This window comes from Sinohyriopsis cumingii, chromosome 4, assembly GCF_028554795.1.
Source record: "Sinohyriopsis cumingii isolate HCF-2022 chromosome 4, ASM2855479v2, whole genome shotgun sequence".
Taxonomy (NCBI): domain Eukaryota; kingdom Metazoa; phylum Mollusca; class Bivalvia; order Unionida; family Unionidae; genus Sinohyriopsis; species Sinohyriopsis cumingii.
The window spans coordinates 11,908,708-11,934,818 of NC_142964.1; the positions used below are offsets into that span (position 1 = coordinate 11,908,708).

The 26,111-nt window shown below is 34.5% G+C and overlaps 1 protein-coding gene across 2 annotated transcripts in view; it reads left to right on the forward strand.

Annotated features, from left to right (window-relative positions):
* The window catches only part of LOC149800631 (centrosomal protein of 120 kDa-like), a 90,842-nt gene that overhangs the window by 45,824 nt on the left and 18,907 nt on the right, over window positions 1-26,111 (forward strand). For both annotated transcript variants that reach the window (XR_016420538.1, XM_089954627.1), the window contains exons 12-15: window positions 9,397-9,464; window positions 12,543-12,642; window positions 16,128-16,265; window positions 17,534-17,623. Coding sequence is in view for 1 of the 2 variants with exons in the window: in XM_089954627.1 (XP_089810753.1) it covers window positions 9,397-9,464; window positions 12,543-12,642; window positions 16,128-16,265; window positions 17,534-17,623 (396 nt within the window). In the remaining variant the exon portion in view is untranslated. The remainder of the gene's footprint in view (window positions 1-9,396; window positions 9,465-12,542; window positions 12,643-16,127; window positions 16,266-17,533; window positions 17,624-26,111) is intronic.

Below are 26,111 nucleotides of genomic sequence, written 5' to 3' on the forward strand. Positions count from 1 at the left end.
GTTCATATTTTCCCATACAAATGCAGTAACCTTTTTATTATATGCACATTTTCTTATTCTACCAAAGGCTTAATTATGTAAACAAAAATACACTGCAAGAAACAAAGTAAATGAATTTATGCCTTATTCCAAACTAAATACACAAGCACAGATTCATCAGTACACAACAGAAATGTTATTAATGCGCGCATAACTCTGCCCAGATAAATTTGAACTTAGTCACATGCTACACATAACTTTAGAAAGAAAATGGCATTTTGGTCTACTTAAAATTGAAATTTAGGTTCATATTGTGAATGAATGCGCATTGTAACAACTTTTCCATTTAGCATATAATAGATAGGATTTCCATCAAACTCATTTTGTGGTTATGTCCAGTGAACACCTTGAATGATACTGCGTAAAGCCACAATGCCATCATTACGTGCCAAAGTTCATTTATGCCAAATCGTTTGAATAATACGAATCTTGAAAGATTTGATACTAAACAATGTTGGGTTCCATTAAAACCATATAATATCATCATTTCATCATATTATGAGTTGTGTAATTTCTCATTTGAACTGAGAAACCCAGCCATTTTTCACATGTATACAAACTAATCCAATGTTGATCAGCCACATCCATGGGTCAACCGACATAAAGTGAACACTGGAAAACAAGATTTGATGGTCACCATTGTAACATAATAATCCAACACCACGCTATGTCAGAATCGGCAGGTGATCCTTATGTGATATGCTACTAGTTTGCATTTGATATGATGTAATACTCTGCCTAGCATTTATGAGTATTTTATTTAAAGGGTATAACTAGTGTACATTATCTTTTACAAGTCCTAGACACATGCTTATCAATTAATATGGAGATCTGCAACACATGGGTTTGTATTCAGCCTAAATTCACCCTTCAATGTATTCCAGTGCACCAGCTGATCACCAATATTCATCCAAGACCTATTTTTATCAAATGAATCTTTTTCTTCTCAGACCTGCTTTAAAAAAGCATGCCTGCCTGTGTTCATTCTTTCTCAAATCAATTTGTCCACCACATGCAAATGTTGTTGTTATTAGATTATTCACTACTGGGATTTGTTGAATGTATCACATCACTACTTTTGGAGCAACCCTGAAAAAGTATGGAATTATGAGTGTTTCAAGAACTGTATTTGCCAGATGTCTTTTTATAATCAGTCATTTCCTTTCTTTCAAACTTTAGTTAGATTGAAAGAATTGTGAAATTTACAAAAAACTGTGTAACTTATATTTAATTATAGATTGGACAAAACTTGGAACGTAGAATATTCTGACCTTGTATGATACAAGTTCTGTGATTTGATTTTATTATCTATTATATAAGGTCTTGACGACACACAAGTTTGTACTGCATTTACAGGTATCTTGTGAACATGATAACTTGAACACTTAAGAAAATATTTTATAGTTTTCTCAAGACTATCATAGCAAGAAGTTAAAATGAACAAAAGAACAGAAGAAAGAATTTTATCTTAGATTCCTGGAAACTCGTATCAGCCAGTAGAATATCAGTCCCTTTGATGATTAAAATAGTCATAGTATCCTGCATTCTCCTATAAAAGTTGTATTCCAGTTGTATTCCAGTTGTATTCCAGTTGTATTCCAGATGTATTCCAGCTGTATTCCAGATGTATTCCAGTTGTATTCTAGATGTATTCCAGTTGTATTCCAGTTGTATTCTAGATGTATTCCAGTTGTATTCCAGCTGTATTCCAGATGTATTCCAGTTGTATTCCAGTTGTATTCTAGTTGTATTCCAGTTGTATTCCAGTTGTATTCCAGATGTATTCCAGTTGTATTCCAGTTGTATTCTAGATGTATTCCAGTTGTATTCCAGTTGTATTCCAGATGTATTCTTGATGTATTCCAGTTGTATTCCAGTTGTATTCTAGATGTATTCCAGTTGTATTCCAGTTGTATTCCAGTTGTATTCTAGATGTATTCCAGTTGTATTCCAGTTGTATTCCAGATGTATTCCAGTTGTATTCCAGTTGTATTCCAGATGTATTCCAGATGTATTCCAGTTGTATTCCAGTTGTATTCCAGATGTATTCCAGTTGTATTCCAGTTGTATTCTAGATGTATTCCAGTTGTATTCCAGATGTATTCCAGTTGTATTCCAGATGTATTCCAGATGTATTCCAGTTGTATTCTAGATGTATTCCAGCTGTATTCTAGATGTATTCCAGTTGTATTCTAGATGTATTCCAGTTGTATTCCAGTTGTATTCCAGATGTATTCCAGTTGTATTCCAGATGTATTCCAGTTGCATTCCAGTTGTATTCTAGATGTATTCCAGTTGTATTCTAGATGTATTCCAGTTGTATTCCAGTTGTGTTCCAGATGTATTCCAGTTGTATTCCAGATGTATTCCAGTTGTATTCTAGATGTATTCCAGTTGTATTCCAGATGAAATATTGAAGTGTTTTGCAATGCTTGTAAAGAAGTTGATGCAAAATCTCAATTAGGTTTTTGTAGGTATTTATCGACAATGAGGCACAATATGAAACTCAAAATTTCAGTTTTTGAGAGCGCATGATTTAATGTGAGGAACTAAAGTTCTAAAATGCTGAAAGGTCTAGACTTCTAAATTTATTCAGAGTTAAGTTACAGAGTGTCACATTTTTGTTTTTCGGACAATACTAGGCCGAGCTATATATTCTTCAAAAAAAATCACACTCAAGCTTAAAATGTGAAAATCAGATATGATACATTAAGCACATCGATTTCAAGTTTATTAAAGTTTGGTGAATTTAACATTTGTTGTTAAACATTAAAGAAAATGTCAAAATTTTCGAATTTGAACTTAATTTCAGTTAGGTATTTAAAGAGAAAGTTCATAAAATGTTAATCTTGTGTTTACTGCAGTACTGTTTACACAACACCTAAGAATATTGAGAAAAATATTTTCAAGAAATCACAACTTTAAGTATACTAAACCTTCAGTTATATTTGCTTTTAATTCAGTTGCAATTGGTTTCACCTATGAGCTCTTGAGTGTGTGATGATTTCAAACTTAACTCAAAGTTAAAAGACAGTGCTCTGATTGACCACATGAAGTATATAAATTATGCTTCATTTGGGTAAAAAATTAAAAATATCACTTCCTATTTTAGTTTAAGGATCAGAAATGCCTGAGTAGTAAGTCAAACGTTGTTACGATCAGCATGGAAATATTATTATGACAAGTTTTAGCGCATAGTAGATGTAGTCATTGTAAACTCCAAGTCTACTTTGTCATCTCATGGATAGTCAGTCTCTAATTGTGGCTAATAGTCACAGTGATAATTTAGCACTTTCAAGTATTTTATTTGATGAAAGCTTGTACAATTTTCTGTTCTGTTGTAGTAATTACATAAAACTTGTCTCCTATCTACTATATTAAATAAATAAAATAGAACATCCTTACTCATTGAAAAATCTTAAGAATATGGGACTAGGAGAATTATTGATGATATTGTTTTGCTATTATTATTAAAAGTTGTAGTTCTTTTGCATAAAGATTGCTTTGTTCTACTGTTAATTACATTAAAGTCCTAGGCATCAAATTTTGAGGCTTAATTAGAAAAGGCATATTCATGGGAACATAATTTCATGGATTTATCCTTGAAATAAGCTTATGTCAACATGAGTAATTAGGTTGATTAGATAATTTAATCATTGCTAACATTTAGCATACCGTATATACTTGCGTAAAAGTCGAGTAATTTAGGAAAAATTAAAGGACTGTTAAATGGGTAGGTTGGCTTATCTGCGGGCCAGTGTCTAAATTTGACAGTTTTTAGGTCTTTTTGTTGACTGCGGTAAAGGCTTAAATCTTGGGACATGAAAAGGTAATTTTTTTGTGTCCTAAGACATATGCATGTAAAAAAAAAAAAAGTCATTTTCGGTGACCCAATACTTATTGAACTGTTATCAAGTACTATGATTGATTTGTTACTATTTTGCATGTGCACATTTTCTGATTTCTTCAACATGAAATTAAATAAAGGTAAATACAGACTTCAAAATTCGCGGGCCGGTTGAGTTTACCAAGGAGACCAGGATGAACTCTAATGTACAGTACTTACACAGTGTAAAGCTTGCATTGCGTCACTTAAATTCATCCCAAACATATCAGATGCAGATTTTGCTTTAATCATTGTTTTGACCAAATTGCATTCTTCCAAATAACATTTCAGCAAGTCCTTAATAGCTTTTTCAATTACATTGAATCACGTGCTCACGAGTTACTCATTTTCAATAATATAAGCAATCCTACAAACTGAGGTAATATTTATGAAACGGTACACACGTTTAATTGTACAAGGCACATAAGCAGCATAACTTACATGTCCATGAAGAATGGTAATAATAAAGGCTAGAGTCTCATTATAGATCAATTAAGATCATCATCAGTCTATGTTAGTTTTGTGTTTTGGCTGAACAACATCAAACGTTTCACACAATTTAAAGCTTGATGTTTCAGTGTCTCCTTTGTTGATAGTTGGTGGATTTGTCTTTCATTTTCCGACAGCATTACAGGCCAGTTAATCATTAAAACCCCAAAATCAGCTTGTGTTAAGACTGAATTTTGACCGGCAGCTATACCAGTACATTGATATGTAATTGCCTAAATTCTTGAGGTTTTCATGGCATTGTTAAAGCCTTGTGTTCACTAACTATGGATCCATCTTCCAAGTCTAATATGGGTGAAATTCGCAAAGGATGCGAGGTTTCTCCATGTGACATGCCTTATTTTCCCCCAGGACATGCCCTATTTTCATTTTCTGGTCAGCTGTTGCCATTCTGCACAATAGGTAAAGGTTAGTCTCAAATAAACGAGTAGGAAAGCCAGCACAACTAATTAAAAGTTAATCCTTATCGATGCAACTATTTTTTGAAAATGACTGGCCCTCTGTCGTGATTCAAAGAAACCATGTTCTACACTACTGTGTGTTACGCAAGCACCAACAATTGATCGAGAAATAAATGATTACCAGTTTTGTTAAACTAAAGTTACCTAAATAGGCAGTCTTACGGTACCATACCTGTGGCAACTACTTTCCCCTCATTGCATATCCAACCTTATTCCCTTATTGTCAACTTGTAAGGCATTTAGTATTGGCTGCTATAAAACATACGTAGTTTGAATTAAGTTTTTGAGGACATATGCTATGTGTATGTATTTTGATTCCTTCTTTTAATTTAACGCTGGTAATTAACGTTCGTATATACAGTATAAAAATGCCAGGTGCTCACTCTTTTAAGTTTCTTTGGTGGGAATGGAGCTACAACATTCATGGTGATCATTCTTGGGATTGAAATTAATTGCCAACAATTTTATTGTTGTGGTTTATTTTTTGTTCTGGCTTATTTTCTGATTTTGTTGTAGGTGAAAACAAATCACAAATTTACGTGAATAATGTTTAAACTTAACATCCTATTTAGCGAAGAAATGAATTCTTTCTAGTAATTATTTTGTCACGATAATATTCACAGTAGTCCTACATGTAAGACCTTGACATTGATATTTATGTTTTGGGCATCAGGGTCGTAGCACTAAAACATAAATAACATGTAATACGTCTTACATGTAGGACCATATTCACAGATAATACAACAGAACATGCCTTCCATGGATTGCATACAATATATCTGTTTATGTAGGACTTTTGTTTTTAGGAGAAATTAAAATCAAAGACATAATGTAATAATCGGGAGATAGGCATGGAGTGACCCCAAACATCGGGATTTTTTTTTTTCTTCTGTCCCAGCATGAGAGTTGACAGGTATGGTGTAAGGTCCCTTACATCAAAGCAAACTACAACTCAGCTTTAATGGTATTAGCATAATTTTCAAAGGATTATATCTGAAACTTTATTATTGTATTTTGGAGATATCATTAAAGTTTAGTGCAGTGGTGCCCATGATTCGACTCAGAGGGATGTACTTCATTCAGCACATGTTCAAACCTACAAGGGACATGCGGTGGCGCCATTATATAAATATGTTCAGTAGCCTAATTGCAAGCGTTGAATCCAACTGTATTGTTGTTCGTTGTGTTGTCATACTGGGATCAAATTTTAATGAGTTAGGTATTTACAATTTCAGGGCAAAATAAAAACAATTACTGGTACACTGATATAAAATGTCAAATGCAATGATGCATAAACAAACAAGCAATCGAGTCAAAAGGGAGAGGTAGTGTTACAGCAACTCACAATTGCTCAATTCTTGTCATCATTCGATCAAATTATACACAAATCTAAATAAGGCAGAATCAATAAGAAAACAGAAAATTAAATAAATTACTTTTCAAAAGTTTATACCATTTCTTTTTAATAATCTTACATGCCATTCCCAAGATAAGTATATATTACTTTTTGTTAATATAAGTTTGCCTAAATAAATACATTTAGAACTTACCTTGTGCATCTTGTGATGTCTCGGAGTTGTGGGTCGGCTTATACACGGGTCATGCACTTTTTAGTGTTTATGCCTGTTCAGTTTGGGGGGGGGGTCGGATTATACATGAACGGGCTTATACGCGAGTATATATCGTAAATGCATGGATTTAAATCAAAGAAGATACCACCATCCTTTGGTATGCATGTACAAACAAGCAAGCCTAATTCCACTCATTTAATTAAGACCAAGTTTCATTATTTTTAAAGATTGCTATCAAAATATAAAACTCATGACAATTATGCATTAGGAGCCAAAACAAAGTCACTGACAGCAAACCGCTGTTATCTTTTCCATACATAAATAGCTACAGACGCAGCAGTCAAAGAACAGGAAACTTAATCCTCTGTTGACCAGATTCTGGTTCTGAACTCTTTAGTGTCTCACTGCACCTTAGTCACTGTTATTCGAAGGATGTTTTCTAAACACATAACAAAGAGAGACTGCTGTCTCTGTTAAGGGAAAATTGCATCATACCACTGTTTATGCTTGCATCACTTGGATTGATGTCTTGACCCAGGCAGGCTATTGCTTAGTTAAATGAGGACAGCAGAGATTTACTCTCAGATAGGGTCTTGATTAACCTGAAGACGTCTACCCTTAAGACAATTCTCGCAGAGTGGAATCTCTCCACCCATGTCCAACTGTTACCTTGGATGGTCGTGGTTAAAGAAAGTAGGACTGATCTACTGTTTCTTTATTCAGCAGTTATATGAATGAAATGTTTTGGGTGAATCAGTCTTGGTAACTGTTTTGTGTAACAAAATGAAACAGGTTGAGGTCAGATTATTACGATTTTATTTATAGATGATTAAAGATAGGAAAATCGTACACCAAACTCTTGTGCATAAATTCCAATATTGGATTTTTAACATGATGATGCACACTGGATTAAGTAAGTGATATAACATAAAAAGAATACAGTTCGTAACTGGAACGAATTGTAATAAGTAATTTAAAATGTGTTGTCAACAAAAATGAATTAATAATGAACAAAAATTAAATGCAAATAAGAAACAATGATTAATCACTCCAATAATGATAAATAATTCATATAAACAATAACAAGTTTTCACTCAAATAGTGATAAATGATTTCATATAAATTGAGACATATATCTTGTGGTGTTCAATTCATAACCACACAGAATTTTCAACCCCACTGCTCTGCCAGATGGTCAAGGAGCCACCACAAATGGTCCTTCCCTTGCGGTCTGCCTAACGATCCATAAAAACCTTTTGTTCCCTGTAGACCCTCACCACGAGATAACCACTGTCTTCCTCCAGGCCATCATCATGACCAACAGCAGCACACAGGGTAAATACCAACCCAAATTAGCACCACTGCTAAAACAGCACCTTCAGTATGATGCAAAACACAGCAAAGATACAGCATAGCTCTCTCACTCCATCACCCCTTCAGTCCTTCACTCCTTTCAACCATTCAGCCCTTTCAGCTGAAAATATAATATCTAAATCCATGTAATATCTCTTAATTGTGTACTTCACAAAACAGTTGTGTGTGTGACCTTGTCTACTAGAAGTTAGATTTCATTTAATTTAATTTAAGGCCATGTTTTCTCTAGGTCCTGATGTAAACTAATACATGTACTCAGTATTTTGATTTTCTGAACAAAGTCATTATAATTTTTCTCCACATTTTTCAATCAAGGTTGACAATAGTAATGAAGTTGGAGAGGCATTGATCTTTCTTTATATCGTACACTAAAACAGTAGCTTCAGATTTCATAATTAGTTCACATCAGTACTGTGTGTGTGTCACAATTACCAAAGAAAATTACTCCGTATATCAGCACAACCTGCAGCTACCAAGTTTTTTAACTCAATGGATTAAGTGCAGTGTAGTTATTTCAGTTCCTTCATGGTGAATAAAGCACAACCCTAACCTCCCCAGCTAAAAAAGAATGGAATGTTTCCTATAGCAGGTTTCCTTTACAACTAGATGTTAAATTTATGCCCTGGAAATTATTAAAATGCTGGAACTTACAGGGGCTGGGCCCCTGACAGTGGATTCCTTCCTACAGACCACTTGCCTGCTTGTTTATGTACCATGAAATGCTATTCCTGGATCCAAGCCTAAACACATATATTAAAGGCTTTTACAAGTCACTAATCCACAAACTTTGCTTAACTGAAAAACAATTGCAGCATTTCCATGTTGGCTTGAGCATCATTCATGTAACTTTTATTTATGCAGAAGTGAGCACTAATTATACATAACCATGATATACAGAGAAAGAGAAGTATCATTTCCTGATCCATTGGTCACATGCCTCATAATGTGCAGTGACCTACAAATGGAGCAACAGCAGGGGGCTAAATATTGTTTATTTACCAGTGTCTTTCAAGAATTTCAAAATAAAAACGCCACATTTCATTGGCATGCTGTAGGTTTCTTTCAGGCAAATAAGTACCATTTCTATTTACAAGCTTATCACTTTGAATATCTGATTGGCCTGATCTAGATTTAACATTTTGAGATATTTACATTTTATATTTTATCTTCCTGTAGTACCTGTTTACATTAATTTCTAAAGGTTTATCTTCTAAATTATTGTTCAATTCATTTTTACATTTTTTAAACTTTATCTTTAGTGGCACTACATAGACACCTTTGTGCTTACATGCCATAGCCCAATGCCTACCTACCCAGCCAGCCAGCCACCTACCTACCTACCTAACTACCGATATCTATATGGGTTTAATTAATATATGGTGATGCACTGTATAGTAAGGTAGATGCTAGTTCCCTAAATGAGCGCCTGCATTTAGAAAATTCTATGTTCAGTTTACAGCTGGATATTATTCATGTAGTCAGTACATGGAATACTTTGTGGTCTAACATTATATAGCAGGTATCTCTATATTAAAACCTTTCCTGAATTGTATTACAGAACAGTGCTGGTCAGAGTGGGTGGAGACAAGTCCACAGTGATCGAGTACTAGTCATATCTGCAGAAAGGTCAGTTTCTGTTTGTTTTTAACTTTGTATTACTCCTTCCTTTATGGTAATGTATATTATGCTTTAAACCTGCCCATGAACTTTTTCCATTTCCACACAGTTAATTCAGTTTTACACACCCATCTTCACCAAACTTTGCGGAAAGTTCATCATGATAAAAGAAAGAAGCCTGTCAATTTTTTGGGTCATAGGTCAAAGCTCAAAGGCACTGTGGCTGAAAGAAGGAAATGGTTCCAGCGCAGTAACATTACTTGTGCATCACAGACTGAATGTTTGCACTTAGGGTAAAAGAAAAGCCTATTGTTTTGTGGTCAGCACATCAGATTCAGTGATTAAAAGAAAAATAACATCACAGACCTGGGCCAAATTTGTATAGATAGCTATTGAATTTGTGGTTAAACGGTTGAAGGACAGGGTCATTGTGAATTAAAAAAAACATGGCTTTATGCATAGTATGTTTAGTTTCAGATAGTTTCAGACCACATACCTTGACCAAAGTTTGCGCAAGGCTTGCTATATGGAAGAGGCCTATTGATTTTTGGGTAAAGAGATGAAAGTTTTAAGTCACTGTGGCTCAAAGAAAAGTAAGTTTTGCAGAATAACTTTTGTTTTTGAGTAAGTTTCTTGACCAAACTTTGGATGGCCTTCACTTCAGTTAATAAAGAAACCATTAGATTGTGTGTTCTAAAGGTCCTGGTCCTGGCAAGTTTGATACAAAAATAATGGTTTCTGCATAGTTTGTTTACTTCAGTACCAAAGGTTAAGGTCATTGAGACTTGTTGGTCTGCACAGTCAACCATGCTCAACTAGTGCCTTCAAAAAGGACTATTAAACATTGGGGAACAGATAATATGCTGTTCATGATACTATTGTTATTATGCAGATTGTCATGACCTCCTGTATCTTGGATCCGTTTTTGGTAAACAGTTCGAACCTCTTCTTTAGTTTCAGATTTTCTAATTAAATTTCTTAATTATTTTTTATTTTCTGTATTTCATCATCCTGACTTTTAATATTCATCATACTAAATTAATAAATGAACTTGCATTTTCATACATGCTTTGAATGAACATACTGAGTGAATGCAAATATATACCAAAATTGTATTCAAGCCACTGGGCAGTTATAGAGATATGGCAGATTATATTTAACTGTTCACATCAATAGTGTCTGTTAAAAGTCAACATGATGGTTGCCATGTATAGCCTACCTTGTGCTGAAAAATGGTGTTAAACCCTACAACAACAACAACAACAACATCAACATGATGGATAAAGGTCTGACATCACTAAGTCACATCCAGTCTGTCACTGATAATATTGGTGTACTGATTTGATGCTGTTATTAAGTTTATTTTCCAACATTAAAAAAACTTGCACAGAGCAATGATGTTATGCTACATAGTAAATAATAAAGATGAATTCCACTAATGATGATACCAATTTTCAAGGCAGTCAGAAAACTTTAAATGAGTCTTTACAATCAGTCAGATTTTATCAAGACACTCCAAGATTCTGGTAACACATGTACTTTAAAATATGAAAGTCATCAGTTGCCAAAATATATTGAGAAATTATCTCTTACAAAGTGATAAAATGCTAACCTTTAGTAAATATACAAAAAAAATTTTACATTAATAAATTGATTTGCCTCAAGTATTTCATTTTCCTCTTGAAGATCAAAACAGTCATTGCATTTGTAAATGCAAAACAAGTGTCTTGTTATTGGACTAACTTAGAAGATTTCTTCCCAAAATGTTTTAAAAAATTCTCTACTCTTTGCTTGGAAAAAGAAAAAAACACTCCACAGAGAATTCATATGTTTACGGCCAGATTCAAAGTGTGTTAAACTCTCCGAGACTAGAAGTAATAACATGCAATTCTGGTGATGAACATCAAAAACCCATGGGAAAAGAATTACCCAAAACATACATATAACAAGCATTCAGAAAAACAAAATTAATAATTTGATAACAAGTTCAGATTGGAACTGCTTGCCTAGAATAAGTAGTTTGACCCTATAGCTATAGCATGGAAAAGCTATTTGGATTTCATGAGCACACACATTTTAAATATCCAGCACATTTTGCATGACTGTCTTTTTTGTGTTTGATTAAAATTTAATTAATTTTTTTATACACTTGCCATTGAATCTAGCATATTTGTGATCATGTCCATCTGTCTGTTACCAATTTCGTTTCTGGACAATAAGTAAATTGTTCAACATCTACAGTTACCAAACTTGCATTTGGACTGGGGAAGAACCCTGTTGAATTTGGTATTTGAAAAAAAGGTAACTCACAAGAAAAAGATAATGCTTCCTGCAATAACTTTGGTTCTCCAGCATAAAATAGCATGCATTCATTGTGGTTGGCTTGCACTTGGCATAAGAAAGATACTTTTAGATTTCTTGGTTGAAAGGTTGTTGGTCAGGGTCACTGACAAAATGAAGAAAAATGGCTTCCATGCAGCAATATTAGTTCTAAATAACATACCAGGACCAAACTTTGCTTATCGTTTGTAACGGCTTAGAAAGAAGTGCATTGATTTTAGGGTCAAAAGTCAACATTATAGTGACAAAGAAAAAAGTTGCTGCACAAAAATGGCAGTTTTCTACACATGGAACTTTTAAACACAGAGTGAGCATATAATGTGTTGTTTGTAGTACTGATGTTTTTTTTAAATAAGAAACAAGATAAAATTTTATTCTGGATATATATGATCTAGGCTGGTACAAAAAGTTGATCCAGATTTAGTTTTTTATAATTAACCTTCTTAGGGAAGAGTTAAATTCTCTTAATTTGGTAAATATAAGAAAACAGGTACATCTGTTTTAATGCTTATCTCGTCATCCTTATAAATTACATTTATCTTTATAGTTATGTTACCGTTCTTGGTAAATATAATTTATCCTATAGTTGCATTGCCATCCTCTATATATAACATTTATCTTTATTGTTATATTGCCATCCTATATATATATAACATTTATCTTTATTGTTATATTGCCATCCTCTATATATATAACATTTATCTTTATTGTTATATTGCCATCCTCGATTTTTATTGCATGTTGCAGTCCACCGCACCAGGCAGGAGAAATCTCAGTTGTACTTAGCCTTGAGGACTGGGGACCAATTTCAACTCAGCAGATTGTTGTAGCGCAAGAATCTTCAGGGGTGAGGAAACCTTTATATTTCTTAAAGCTATAATCATACACAGTCGAATGATATTGGTTGTATATAAAATTTGTTCTTTTATGTTTCTGCAGGTAGCAAAACATTTTGCAGGGATGGTGATGCCATCAGGAATGAAAAGATTTTGTTTAAAATCTTTAGTCCTTTTTTTTATAGCTCTGCTGGTCAGAGACCAGAAGGGCTTGTGGGTTGGCCATTATCCATCTATCCATTATCACATTTGTTATCTCTACTTTTCCTAAAGTACTTGGAGGATTGTCTTGAAATATGACACACACAGTCATCCCAAAGTTTGTTTGGTCCTAAAGAAAATGATGCTATGACACACACAGTCATCCAAAAGTTTGTTTGGTCCTAAAGAAAATGATGCTATGACACACACAGTCATCCCAAAGTTTGTTTGGTCCTAAAGAAAATGATGATATGACACACACTGTCGTCCCAAAGTTTGTTTGGTCCTTAAAAAAATGATGCAGATCTGCCATCAATATGATCACTATGGCAGCCATCTTGACAGTTGTGTTATTGCTACTCCACCTGAATTGAAAGTCATATTGTCATGGAGTTTTCACCAGAAGATATCTTATGCATACTTGCCAACCATTATGCTTGAATCACAATCATTAAGCAATTTTTCACCAAATTACGTCTTACACTTGCCTGTTAACGAATTATGCTGTTCTGGTACATTAAAAAAATGAAATAAAAATAATTAAAAGTTGTGTTCGTAATTTATATTATTATATCTTTAATTCCACTCATCATAAAAATTTGAGAAAAAGAAAGACTGCTGCATAAGAATAGTGTAAGAGCCACATGTACTTTCCTAATATGAAACTTTGCCTCTCAGAGTCATTCTAATGATAATCAAATAAAGTTAGAAGACCATTCTGTACTTTTAAAGAAAATGGTGCCAGATATTAAGCAAAATGGGCTTTTACGGGTTAACATGTGGGTGAAAATTCTTAGTGCAAATGGTTCTGTTTAAACTTCAAAATATGTCCAATCAGAAAAAGGACGAATCAACAACATTTTACAAATTTGTAAAGAAGAATATGCGAGTGATGCAATACAGCAGTTGGGTTGAGGACAGAATTTGTGGACTTCAGGATGATTCAGCAAAAGTTAGACATATAGACTAGGTAAAGTGATTGTTGAATTTAAATAATTTTTCAGTATGTTTTGTTTTTGTATTTTGGTTCTAATCCACATGGATTATGCACATTTTTCCAAGTGTTTAGTCCTGCAAATGCAGGTTATAGTGAAAAATAAATGGACATTTTTCATATAGTGTACTGTAATTTTGGCATGTAGTATATTACCTATGATGTTGTAGCCTCAGCATAGTAGGGTTACAAATAGTTATACTAGTAATATATAGATTACACTTTTATCAGTACTCCTCCTAAATGGAAAGTCATATTGAGGGGGTTTTCACAAGAAGACTTTTCAGGGTGTCTGGTTGATCTTAAAAAAGAATTTGGAAAGTCATATTGAGGGGGTTTTCACAAGAAGACTTTTCAGGGTGCCTGGTTGATAATAAAAAAGAAATTGGAAAGTCATACTGAGGGGGTTTTCACAAGACTTTTCATGGTGCCTGGTTGATCTTAAAAAAAGAATTATGCCAGTCTGACAATCATTATGACCACTGTGGCATCTATCTTGAAAATCTTATTACAGCTGCGCATTGAGAATTGATTATCATATTGACATATGGTTATCAGCAAAAGAATTGTTTTGATATATGATTGGTCCCAAATGCAACAGTGCCAGTCTTAGGCCAAATATGGCTGACACAATACCATTTGATAATTTTGTTGTCACTACTTCCTCAGAATGGTTATCGATATTGGCATGAGGTTTTCACCAAAAGTCTTTCTATTGATGTCTGGTTTGTCCTAAATGAAAATCTGGCTGATATTTTATCTGTTATGACAGCAACAGCATCAGAGCTGAAAATCTTATTGGTGAAGATGGTTTCAACACTGAGAAGATGAAAAGAAGAAATAGTCTTGAGTTCTTGAAAATTCTTTTTGGATGGTAGAACATCAGTCCCTTCAAGTGACTCTTGTTTTACACATTATAAAACTGTTTGTAGATTAGGCTCAGTGTTGTTTGGACTAAAATTTAATATGTAAAGATTCTGCAACTAACTACATTTTAGAATTTGTCAGGGGTTGGGGTATCCTAAGGCACTCTTTGCAAGATCAGATCTGAATATTACAACTTGAAGTAATCATTCAAAACAAATGTCATATCTCCATCTTGAAAATCTTGTTATGATGGGGTTTTCACTAAAAGACTTGTGATGTTTAGTTGGTCCTAGATGGCACAGCAGCCATGTTGAAAATCTTATTATTGCTACTCCTCCTGACTTCAAGATAAATTGCATGGTGTTTTCACCAGAAGACTTCTTATTATCTATAGTTGGTCCTTTCTGAAAATTTCATTTGGACATCCAGTATAGCCACTGCAGCAGTCCTCTTGAAAATCATGTTATCGTTACTTCACAATGGATGGTCATATCAACATAAAACTTTCAGTAAAGACTTCTTATGATACAAGTTGTTCCTGATTTAGAATGGTGCCTATTTTACCCCACATATGGCAACCATCTTGTAAATCTTAATGGAAAGTCATATTGACATTGGTCTGTTCACCAGATGACTTTTTATGGTGTCTAGTTGGTCCTGAGTGATAATGATGCTAATGTGACATCCAGTATGGCCACCATGGCAGCCATCTTAAAATTTTTGTTAAGGCAAATATACCAGAATTGACAATTGTATTGACATAAGGTTTTCAGTGAAGACTTCTAATGATATCAAGTTGGTTCTGAATGAAAAAGGTGTCACAGAAACATCTAGTACTGCTGCCACAATGAAGATATTGAAAATCTTGTCACTAATTTTCCTGATTGGATGGTTATGTTAGAGTGGGGTATGTCATCAGATGACTTCTAATGATATCTAGAATGTTGTAAATGAAAGTGTTGCTATCTTACATCCATTATGGCTGCCACAGCAGCTAATCAGATTATCATATTGCTCAAAAATAATATTGTTTCAAAACTAAGCACTTAAAAGGATGAAATGGTCTTATCTTGAATTCCTGAATATTCTTTTCAGACTGTAGAGCATCAGTTCCTTCGAGGAACTCGTACCGTATAGTAGAGACTGAGTCAGTGTTATACATTCCTTTATCTTAATAATTTGAATATGTTTTATTTTTAACTCATTGTTGGTGAACTATCTAGTTTTGCTCACCTGATGCAAAAACATTACTTCAAGATGCCAAATTAAAATTTGAATTACCTTTTTGAAATCATTATACTTTGTTACATCATATTGAAGTGACAGGTAGATTATAAATTTTGGGTTAACATTAGAAAACTGTACAGAATTTGCAATTAACTACCCAGGCAGTTACACTTATGTCATAGCTTTTTTTGTTCTTTTTTATTAAAGACCAAGAGCATAGCAGAGAACCTCAAGGGGGGCTCAGTCCCACAGCCCCCTGAGGAACCCAGAGAGACAGTTGAGTATAAGGCAGCCCTAGAGCTAGAAATGTGGAAGGAAGAACAGGAGCGTGTCTTTGAGAATCAGGTGGGTTGTACCATAAATCAGAAATTATTAGGATCACACAACTTTTACAAATTTAGCAACACAACTAAGTTTGCAAAAATTGCACTGTGTTGATGTTATGCAGAAAATTTGCCCAAAAAGTTAATTGTAGAAAAACTGATTTTCAGAAAGTAACATTTAAATATATGATTCAGAAGGAAAATTTTGGCTTACAGCTAAAAACAATTGTGGCACAAAGATGTTTTAAGGATGTAAATAAGCTTACACTTTTCACAAAAGTTGCTGGACCATTGGCATTTATCATCAAAAAATGTTATAGGTAATCAAACTTTCAAAATTAAAAAAAAGCATAAAACTTTTGAAAGCGTGGTTTTAGTGCATATTTTTTCCAAACAACTATCACTGGCTTCCATTTTGGCACACATGGGAACGCTAGTACTTAAAACTTAAGGACATGATACTACATGCATGTAGTAAATTTTTCTGTTTAGAATAGCCAGAGAAACCATCTTGAAGAAAAGGCAAGTCGAGTGCATGACATTTAGTGCCTTAGTTATGTAATGAGTGAGACCTAAAAGTCTGACTGTCTTCAGGGTTCCCACATGGATCTATAAATCAGGAAGAGGATTCAGAGCTCTTGAGGAGTTACTGCAGAACACAACCTCTCCAGGTGCATATAGCTACTAAATGCACAGGAGAAGTCAATGCCATCATTTTACTCATTAGGTCAGTGGTTCCCAACCTATTTAGGCCACGACACTAAAAATTAGTTTTTCTGAGCTGCAGGACCCCATTTCCAATTTTTTAAAAAGTTTTGCTGACATAAAAAAATACTGTTGACCTTCCATAAATGTCCTTACAACACTTATTTTGGTCATGACCTAAGGTTTAGGAACCACTGCATTAGGTCAATAAACTTATCAAATTAAGTTTTTATTTTGGCTCTGGAAAAGGTCTGGAATTTTTTTTTTTTAACTTGTGGCAGGAAGCCTGTCATAGTTGGGATGCACTTTGACTGTCTTGCAGCCAGGTGGAAACAACACTAAACTGAAAGGCCCAGATTGTCCGGGCTGGTTAGTAAGTATCCTCACATACCTGGACCAATATATTTAGTTGAATTTGACATGTGTAACATCCGGTTCATCTTATCTAACCTGCCTCTGTCCCCAATATTTTGACTAGTCCAGGTTTGTAAAGATAGCAAATAATATCCCTTTTTACCTGCTATATATCTTTAGAGCCATTAGATGGGGAAAAATAGCTGATATTTTTCTTTTTCTTTTACATAGTTAAAGCAAAAGGAGATGATGTACATGAAGGCTCTTGCAGAAGAATGGAAGAGAAGAGACACCGAGAGGGAACTTCTTACAAAGAAAAAGGTTGGTTCAGCAGCACAGCAAATTATTCCATTGTACATATTCTTGACATTTAAAAAGGTTGAAGTTTATGTCTTCCTCTTTCTCCTTCGAATATGTTCCCAGATCACATTAACTCTAGGAATATAAGCTTCACTGCCTTTGGAATCCAGCAATTCCAGAAAAATGAAAATTTCTTTTTTGTCTAAATACCATATAGACCAAAGGAAGATATTCTTACCCATTACCTCCCCTTATTCCCAGCTCAGTGGCACTAGCTGAAGCTTTATCTTGAAATAGTAACATCATCCTATATTGCTTCTTAGAGTCCTTCAAGAATCTTGTACCATCCATTCATGATTGTGGTGAAATTTTAGATGTTCTAATGTCCACAAAGAATTGATAATGGTTATTCCATTTAAACATACATGATACCCAGGGAAGGCATTTTTTTTTACAAATATGTCATGGTACTTTGATTGCATATAGTTCATATTAAAATGAAAAATCTAAATTGTATCTATGGGTGAATACGTCAAATTAAAAATATGTCAGGGTACTTTGATTGCATATAGTTCATATTAAAATGAAAATTCTAAATTTCATCTATGGGTGAATACATGAAATTAAAGTGCCTTCCCTGGGTCCCATGTATTATTTACTGGAATAGCCCTAAACCTGGCAAGTCCCATGTGATACCATCTCATGTGCCTGCTGTAATTTTGAATCACAGACTTAGTTGAATATTATATTTTGTGATATTACAAGTGTCATTGTTGATTTTTCATATTTTGGGTTTGTTCATTCCCAGCTTTTTCCTCATTTTATATCATCCAAAATAATTTTAAGTCTTACCTCATCTATATAAAATGTACTTCTACAACACCATGTAACATTTGCAAATTTTAGAGGTGATGTTGTCTTCCATCCTTTGATAGAAAATCAAGGAAAAGAGAAGATGGATGTGAAGCATGATACAATTTTTTCATAGTGCCACACTTTTGAGTCTCCATTTGAAATTGTCTTCCATTATAATAATAATAATAATAATAATGAGGACTTTGTATAGTGCATAATCTTTAGAAGCTCTAAGCACTTTACAACATTAGACAACATCTATAAGATAAGAAACATAATAATATTATTACAAAAACAAACAACGTGAAATTAGAAAAACATTAAAAAATATAAAAAAATATAAAATTATCACCATAGTGTGGATGTTCCCACCACCACCTTTCTGGCGAATCTTATCCAGGAAAGGGCCATAAGACACCAGACCACTATCTTCATGGAGTCTGTGCTAAGGAGATTGATCAGGGAAGCATGAACACTGTGTCTTTCATTATGAGAATTGTTATACACTTCTTCATCATGTTTGTTTAATAATGCTTTTTTTATTTTGCTGGAAAAGTGTTCTCCCAACGTTAGGCTAACCTCCAATAGTGGTTGGGAGCTTATTGGAGAGTATCCTCCCTTAGGCAGCAAAGTGAGCATAAGTCCCCTGTATGTCTGCACTTTAGGTCTTTAAGGCAAGATGCAACTGGTTTGATTCTGATTTGACTGATGTGTGTTTCAAGCCATCGTCACCACAAATGGCCATACTAGTTGCTAACCATTATTCTGTGCCTCCTTCCAGTATGGCGATAGGAAATTCTCACAATGGAATGACGCCATATTCTGTTGCATGCAGAAGCTTACAGATCATGATAAATGGTTGATCCATTTTGCCAGCTAAATGACATTCCAGCCAGCTGCTGTTCTGTACTTCCAAACGCATTCTTAATTGTCCAACCTCCAATACAGATGGTGGGCAATACTGTCATATTTTAAAGGTTGATGCTATGAATACTTACTTGACTTTCTGTCATCATGACAGAGAGGTTCTTGGTCATGACAAATACCTCTCTTACTTGTTGGCTAGCTTTGATTTGCATAGGCCTAAATCACTCGAATTGTTTCCCACATGAAATCTTTCCTGGGTTCTGACATGGCTGAATTAAAACAAATGTATGCCTTTAGCCAGGATATCACAAGTTCCTTTCACACAAAAACTGTTTCCTGATAGCATTAGATTCACCATGCAGCGTGAATTAGTCATATGTATTACCGGTTGACCCAGCCTACCTTCAGTTTTGCTCAGAGGTCCTTATAACACAGCCTGGTTTTGTCACCAGTAATAGGTTGCCATTAGTGGGCAATTAGAAGGTCATCATATGATCTCTCCAAGAAGTAATTCAAACGGAGTCAGGTACACACTCTCAGGCTTTATAAGAAGCAAGCTGAGTCAGTTCTTTGAACTCAAAAGCATCTCTTCCAGTTAAACACTGGAAAGAGGACATAACCCCTCAGGTCATCTCAGTATGGTTGAAGTGGGTAATATGCATGGCATACTGTGTCATCTCACCAGAATATTCATCTCATGACAATCTCTGATAAAGTAATTAGAGAAATCCAAATGAGCCTTGACTTTGACTGTAATGTTTGTATCTGAGATGTCATTGAGGCCGACAGCTGGCACATGCAGTCAACCTCTTTGAGCTTTGATCTTCAAGATTTACCCCACAGTATCACACTGGCTCTGGTAGGCTCAGTCTCAGTTGCAAAGGTAGCGCCAGACCCAATTGACATTAGCACAGCCTCCAGATGGACACCTAAACAGCTTTTGCTGGTTGCACCTGGAATTCTGTTTGATAAGATTTCACTGAATTCTTCTTTCCAGATGTAAACCACATTGTCTCTAGTTGTGCTGCTTGCAGGTTAGGAAATTGGGTTATCCAACACATGGGGAATCCAGCTATCTTCCCTCAGTTGCCACCCACAGTATAGGTAGGATGCTCAAGATTCCTGCTGCTATTACCTGTTCTCATAACATTAATGTGATTTGGGAAAATATTTGAAGGAGAAAGCAAATTTTTCAGTAAATAATGTTTCTTCTAGAATATGTACCCAATCACATTACATGACTACCCATCAACCTCCCTGCAATGCAAACATTATTTGAATACCCTCTCAACCTCCATGCATTGCAAGCAACCTGTTCACTATATTCTGCTCAGTTTAAAACTAGCTCCACCTGTCAGTGGCAAGGGTTGGTATTGGGAAGAGTTATTGACCTTTGTATAATATAGACAGGAAAGATGAATTTTCATCTTTCGGGAGGGCTACATTTGGAAGGTAGTCTAGCTTTTATTCCCTAACATTAATGCAATCTGGTAAGTATTCTAGGAGAAACACCCATCAATCTCACAGTGGATTTGCACATGCTGGGGGCATCTTTTTGTGTTTAGGTGGAATTACAGGATGCCCACCCATGTCTTTCTTATCCTCACAGTTGTATGGAATGAAAATTTAGGCCACACCTTCACCTCATCTATTCTACTCCTGATAGTCATTCAGAAAATCAGGGACCAGACTTGCCAAATGGGTCTGGTAGCTCTGCTCAGATGGGACAAAAAAATCATGTATGAGTGACCTTGCAGTAGACATCCCCAGAAAAATCCAAAGAAAATTCAACCAGCTTAAGCAACTCCAATCACGTTTCTCTTTTGTCCAGATAATTTTTCAGGTTTGGCTCTTGTTAGCCTTGAATCATGGAAAGAATCTCAGAATACAAAGGCATTCTATTTTTGCAAACATACAAGGAGAAGTGGTGGTGTGTTTTCAGGGAAAGTGAGTTATGCGGGGACAAAAACATTTTCCTTCTGATTGCTTCAATCTCACAGCTTGCTAACTTTTTTCTCTGGCTTTTTGAGGAGACAAGGTTAGCTCCTGTTACAGTCATTAGATATCACTCCATGATTTCATGATCAGATAGAGCAAATATAGACCATGACAGATTTGCTGGCCAGCATTGAACTAAATAGGCCGAAATTACTCACTGTTCCTTGTGGAATCTTTTATGGTTTTGACTTGACTGAACTCAATTGATTTTAAGCTGATAGGCAGAACCTCGTTGAAACTTCTGTCTTACAAGACACCCATTTTGATAGTGCTAACCTTGACATAATGGTTTGTGAGCTGCATGCCCTTTCTGTGCACCCATAGCACAAGTTCACATCAAATGGTTACATGGTCCTAAACACATCAAATGGTTACATGGTCCTAATCACATCAAATGGTTACATGGTCCTAATCACATCAAATGGTTACATGGTCCTAATCACATCAAATGGTTACATGGTCCCAATCACATCAAATGGTTACATAATCCTAATCACATCAAATGGTTACATATTCCTAATCACACTATTTGGTTGCATGGTCCTAATCACATCAAATGGTTAAATGGTCCTAATCACATAACTTGGTTACATGGTCCTAATCACACAACTTGGTTACAAGGTCCTAATCACATCAAATGGTTACATGGTCCTAATCACATCAAATGGTTACATGGTCCTAATCGCATCAAATGGTTACATGGTCCTAACCACACAACTTGGTTTCATATCTTAGAGTAGGCTGCCTCTTTGTGCAAGAAAATAAATTAAAAAGTTATCATCTGCTTTCTCTCCTCCATCAAAACATTTAGAGATGATACAAGGTGATACAAGACCTGGTCCATGCTCTCTCAGTTAAGACAGAAAAAAGGTTGTGGCTGTAGTGGATAATATGCTGTGCATATTCTGAATTGTTAATGGATCAGATATGCATCTTGTGGATATCTGCTTATGAGATTATAGCTCTCTTATTCAGACGCAATGCTTCGATCAAAGATATAATCCATTAGCTGGCATGTACACGTTTTTTTCTCTCAAAGATCTAGCATTGCAGAGACATGAATGGAATCTGATGGGTCTATTGGAGGTGTTCCAGCACCATATCTTCAAGTTTGTGGGTTTAGCACTTTTACTGAATTTACTCAAAGTTTATTCTAAAGTAAGCGGGTTAGAAATATACCTCAGAAGCGTCAAAAAACCAAACCTTTAATTTTTACCTTAGAAACCTATATAAAAAAATGCCCAAAACAGCTGAAGGAAAAGTAAATACGAAGTTTTAGAAATGTTAAATAATGATGAACAGCTCTACCCCAACCCCACAAAAAATGATTTTTTGTACAAGCATTTTTGTCAGGCTAGCCTAGCGGTCAAGAAATGCATGAATTATGCAAATTAATAACATCTAGTCATTGTTATTATTGATTGATTTTCACTTAATTTTCATTTTATTTCAAAGCAAACTCAAAGCATACTTTATCATATCTTTAATAAATTTTATGCTCACCATGGATATAATCTTGTAACTGCTTTGTGTCTTGAACCTCCGCAAAAAAATTCAAAAAAAAAGGAAGAAAACCTAACAAAAACCCTAAAAAAATTTAATTTAATTTCACTTCAAACCCTACAAGGAAAAGTCACACTTTTCTCCTTATTTGAGCATTGATGTCACATTGTTGCGACTTCTGTGTGTGCTGCCATCATATTAACAGAGTGGTTTATCTAATGAGGAATTCAATCTTCCATTTAAGGATGCTAGTGACAGAGGTTGGATGCCTATGCATTTTCTCCTGCAGTTATCTATTTGCCTAATGTTAATGTGATTAGGGAATGTATTTGAAGGAAAACTATATTGTTTAGTAAATTATTTCTCCTTTGAGAATACTTGCCTGATTACATTGCTATTAAACCTGTCCATTCCTCCCTGCTAATGCAGATATCCCCACTGAAGTATTGCTAATCTTAAATTGTTAATCAACTGGTAGCCACCTTGGGTGGCAGTAATAGGTAAGAGTTTTTACCCTTTGTATAATATCATGATGGGAGAGACAAAAAAATTCAATACGTACTGGAGTTTATTTACAAATGTTAATGTGATGAAATAAGTATTTTTAGAGAAATGTAATTATACAAAAAAATTGATTAGTAGTAGCTGTAGTTTTCTTTGGGTAAAATCCCTGAGCTTTTTATAACATGTCTTCAATATGAGGCTGTGTTTCTGAAGGCAACAAATTCATCTAAGATAATACAAATATAGGCTACATCATGATAATATTCTGTTTGATTTGTATGGTTATTATTGAAATCAAGGTGATCAGTGGTCAAATATCACCTGTAGTTATTTTCACATCAAATTAGTTTTGCTACATTCAGAAGGATAGGAATCATTTGCAGGAAAATTCACAGCAACAAGACAACAAACTAGAATATTCTGTACTGTTACAAACTAGATAACATTTATTAAAAATGTTTGACATAAAATATCATGAAAAACAGGATGCAGTTTATTAGATACAGTCATCAAAAACATAATTTCATGCTAAATCAGATAATTCCAAGCACTTCTTGAAAGACACCTTTCAGGGCTTTCAAGCAGTTTAAAACAGTTGGTTTTATCTGTACCAATATATATATATTGTCAACTATACAAATAGCTTCTTTAAAAAATGTTTCAAATTAAGAAAGAATATGTAGCTGTCACAATGAAAATGGAGCTGTCTACCTGTTTGTCAGCTCTTTGAAAGTGCATATGGGTTGAATAATCTGAAATGCTGAATTGTGCTTAAATGAACTTCAAAGCATTGCCAAGCATTTATACAATGGAGATGACATCCAGACAGGATTGGGACATTTCCAGCTACAGATTCTGGAGCTGCTAACAGAAATTAGATCTGACCGTTAGCTCCAATTGAAATAGCAAAATCATCTCTGTTATTAGTCATTATTTTCTCATTTTAACTTAGATAAGGTTCTGTTATCACTTCTTTCTCATTCTGCATGTATCATTGCCAACCACCAGGTCCTACTTTTGTTTACAGATACCATCGTGTTTAGAGACCATGCTAGCAGAGTAATAAAAACTGTGGTATTTTATATGAAATTTTCAATGTAATGGTGATTTCAAAGCTGTAGCAACCATTGTGGACAGTAGAGAGGACAGTGGTCATTAACTGAGCAATCTCTTTATTTCAGCTAAGCTGAAAAGAAAATGAAATTACAAAAATCAGTAGTAGATCACGATTGAAAGGACAGAGATACATTTTTTACAATGTAGGTTTTTTTTTATTATAATAAAAACTCAGATATACTTGAAAGCAACAAAATGTTCGGATACTGGTTCCAGTAATACTAATTATAGGTTACTGCATTTGTATGGGAAAATACGAACAAGTTTTCGGAATGAATACTGCACGAACCTGTGAGTGCAGCATATCCTTCCGACAAAACGAGTTCATATTTTCCCATACAAATGCAGTAACCTTTTCATTATATGCTCATTTTTTTATTCTACCTAAGGTTTAATTATATAAACAAAATACACTACAAGAAATAACGTAAATGAATGAATGCCGTATTCCAAACTAAATACACAAGCGCAGATTTGACATTACAAAATGACATCATTATTAATGCGCACGTAGCTCCGCCCAGATAAATTTGAACTTAGTCGCGCGGTCGACATAACTTTTGAAAGAAAATGGCGTGTCTAGTTAAAATTGAAATTTGCAGTCATATTGTGAATGAATGCGCATTGCAATGACTTTTCCATTTGATCTGGAGTGAATATATTTTGGTATTTTGTTTCGATTCGACGAAAGTTTGTGATTTTGGACTGGATTCATCTGTGCAAAATACATGAAATACATTGGATTGAAGTGGCGCGGGAGAAGCGTGTTTATGTCTGCAAATGTGTTTCTGTTTCTGTCATTGAATGTTTTGAAATCATAACGTGGGAAAAATATGAAGTCTTTCAATTGCAATTTTCAAAAAGACTCTATGGAATTTAATGTGTATTTCAATTTGAGTGCAGTAAGGAGGATGCAGTTGCACTTATCATCGAAATTACAGCACACTTTCGAAATGTGTAATCCAGATTGAAAACATATGACATGGCTCATGTAATTCAGATTTGCAGAATTAAGAAAAAACATTTTGAGGAAATTCAGGATGTAAAACTGTAAGTATGTTTTATTTTGCCATTCTTATCTTGTCACTTGTATGTTATTTGTAAGGACATAATAGTTCGTCTTTTATATAATGTAGCTAGCCTAAATCCGTAACATTGTATCAACGCAAAATGTCAAGACAGCTGGGTTTTTTTGCAGTCCACGAAACATGTTTTAGTTCATTCAGAAACAAATTTAAACAACCACAACATAAAGAGCCTCTTACGCGAGTGTACATGATTTGTTTACAAATCAAAAGTGCTGGCGTCTGAGTCCATTGTTTATTTACAAAAGAAAGTAGTTCCTTTATTCACGTGAATGCTATATGTGTATTGTTGCGCGTGTTCAGTATCGAGGAATATTGAATGATTCTCACAATGTAAAGTTAACGGGGAAAAAAATGAGCATATAATAATACTTGATTACACATAGAAATATAAATATCTCATCGGCAAAGCAAGAATGAATACTAGTATTTTCAGCACCAACTTTATGAGCAGTGCAACATTACAGCTCCACTTACATCACTGCTGTTATGTATTGAGAATTCACAACTGGCAAGGTTTTAAAACTCATTCATATAAAGATAAAATATTTGATTTTTAGTTATTACATTATATTTAGGTT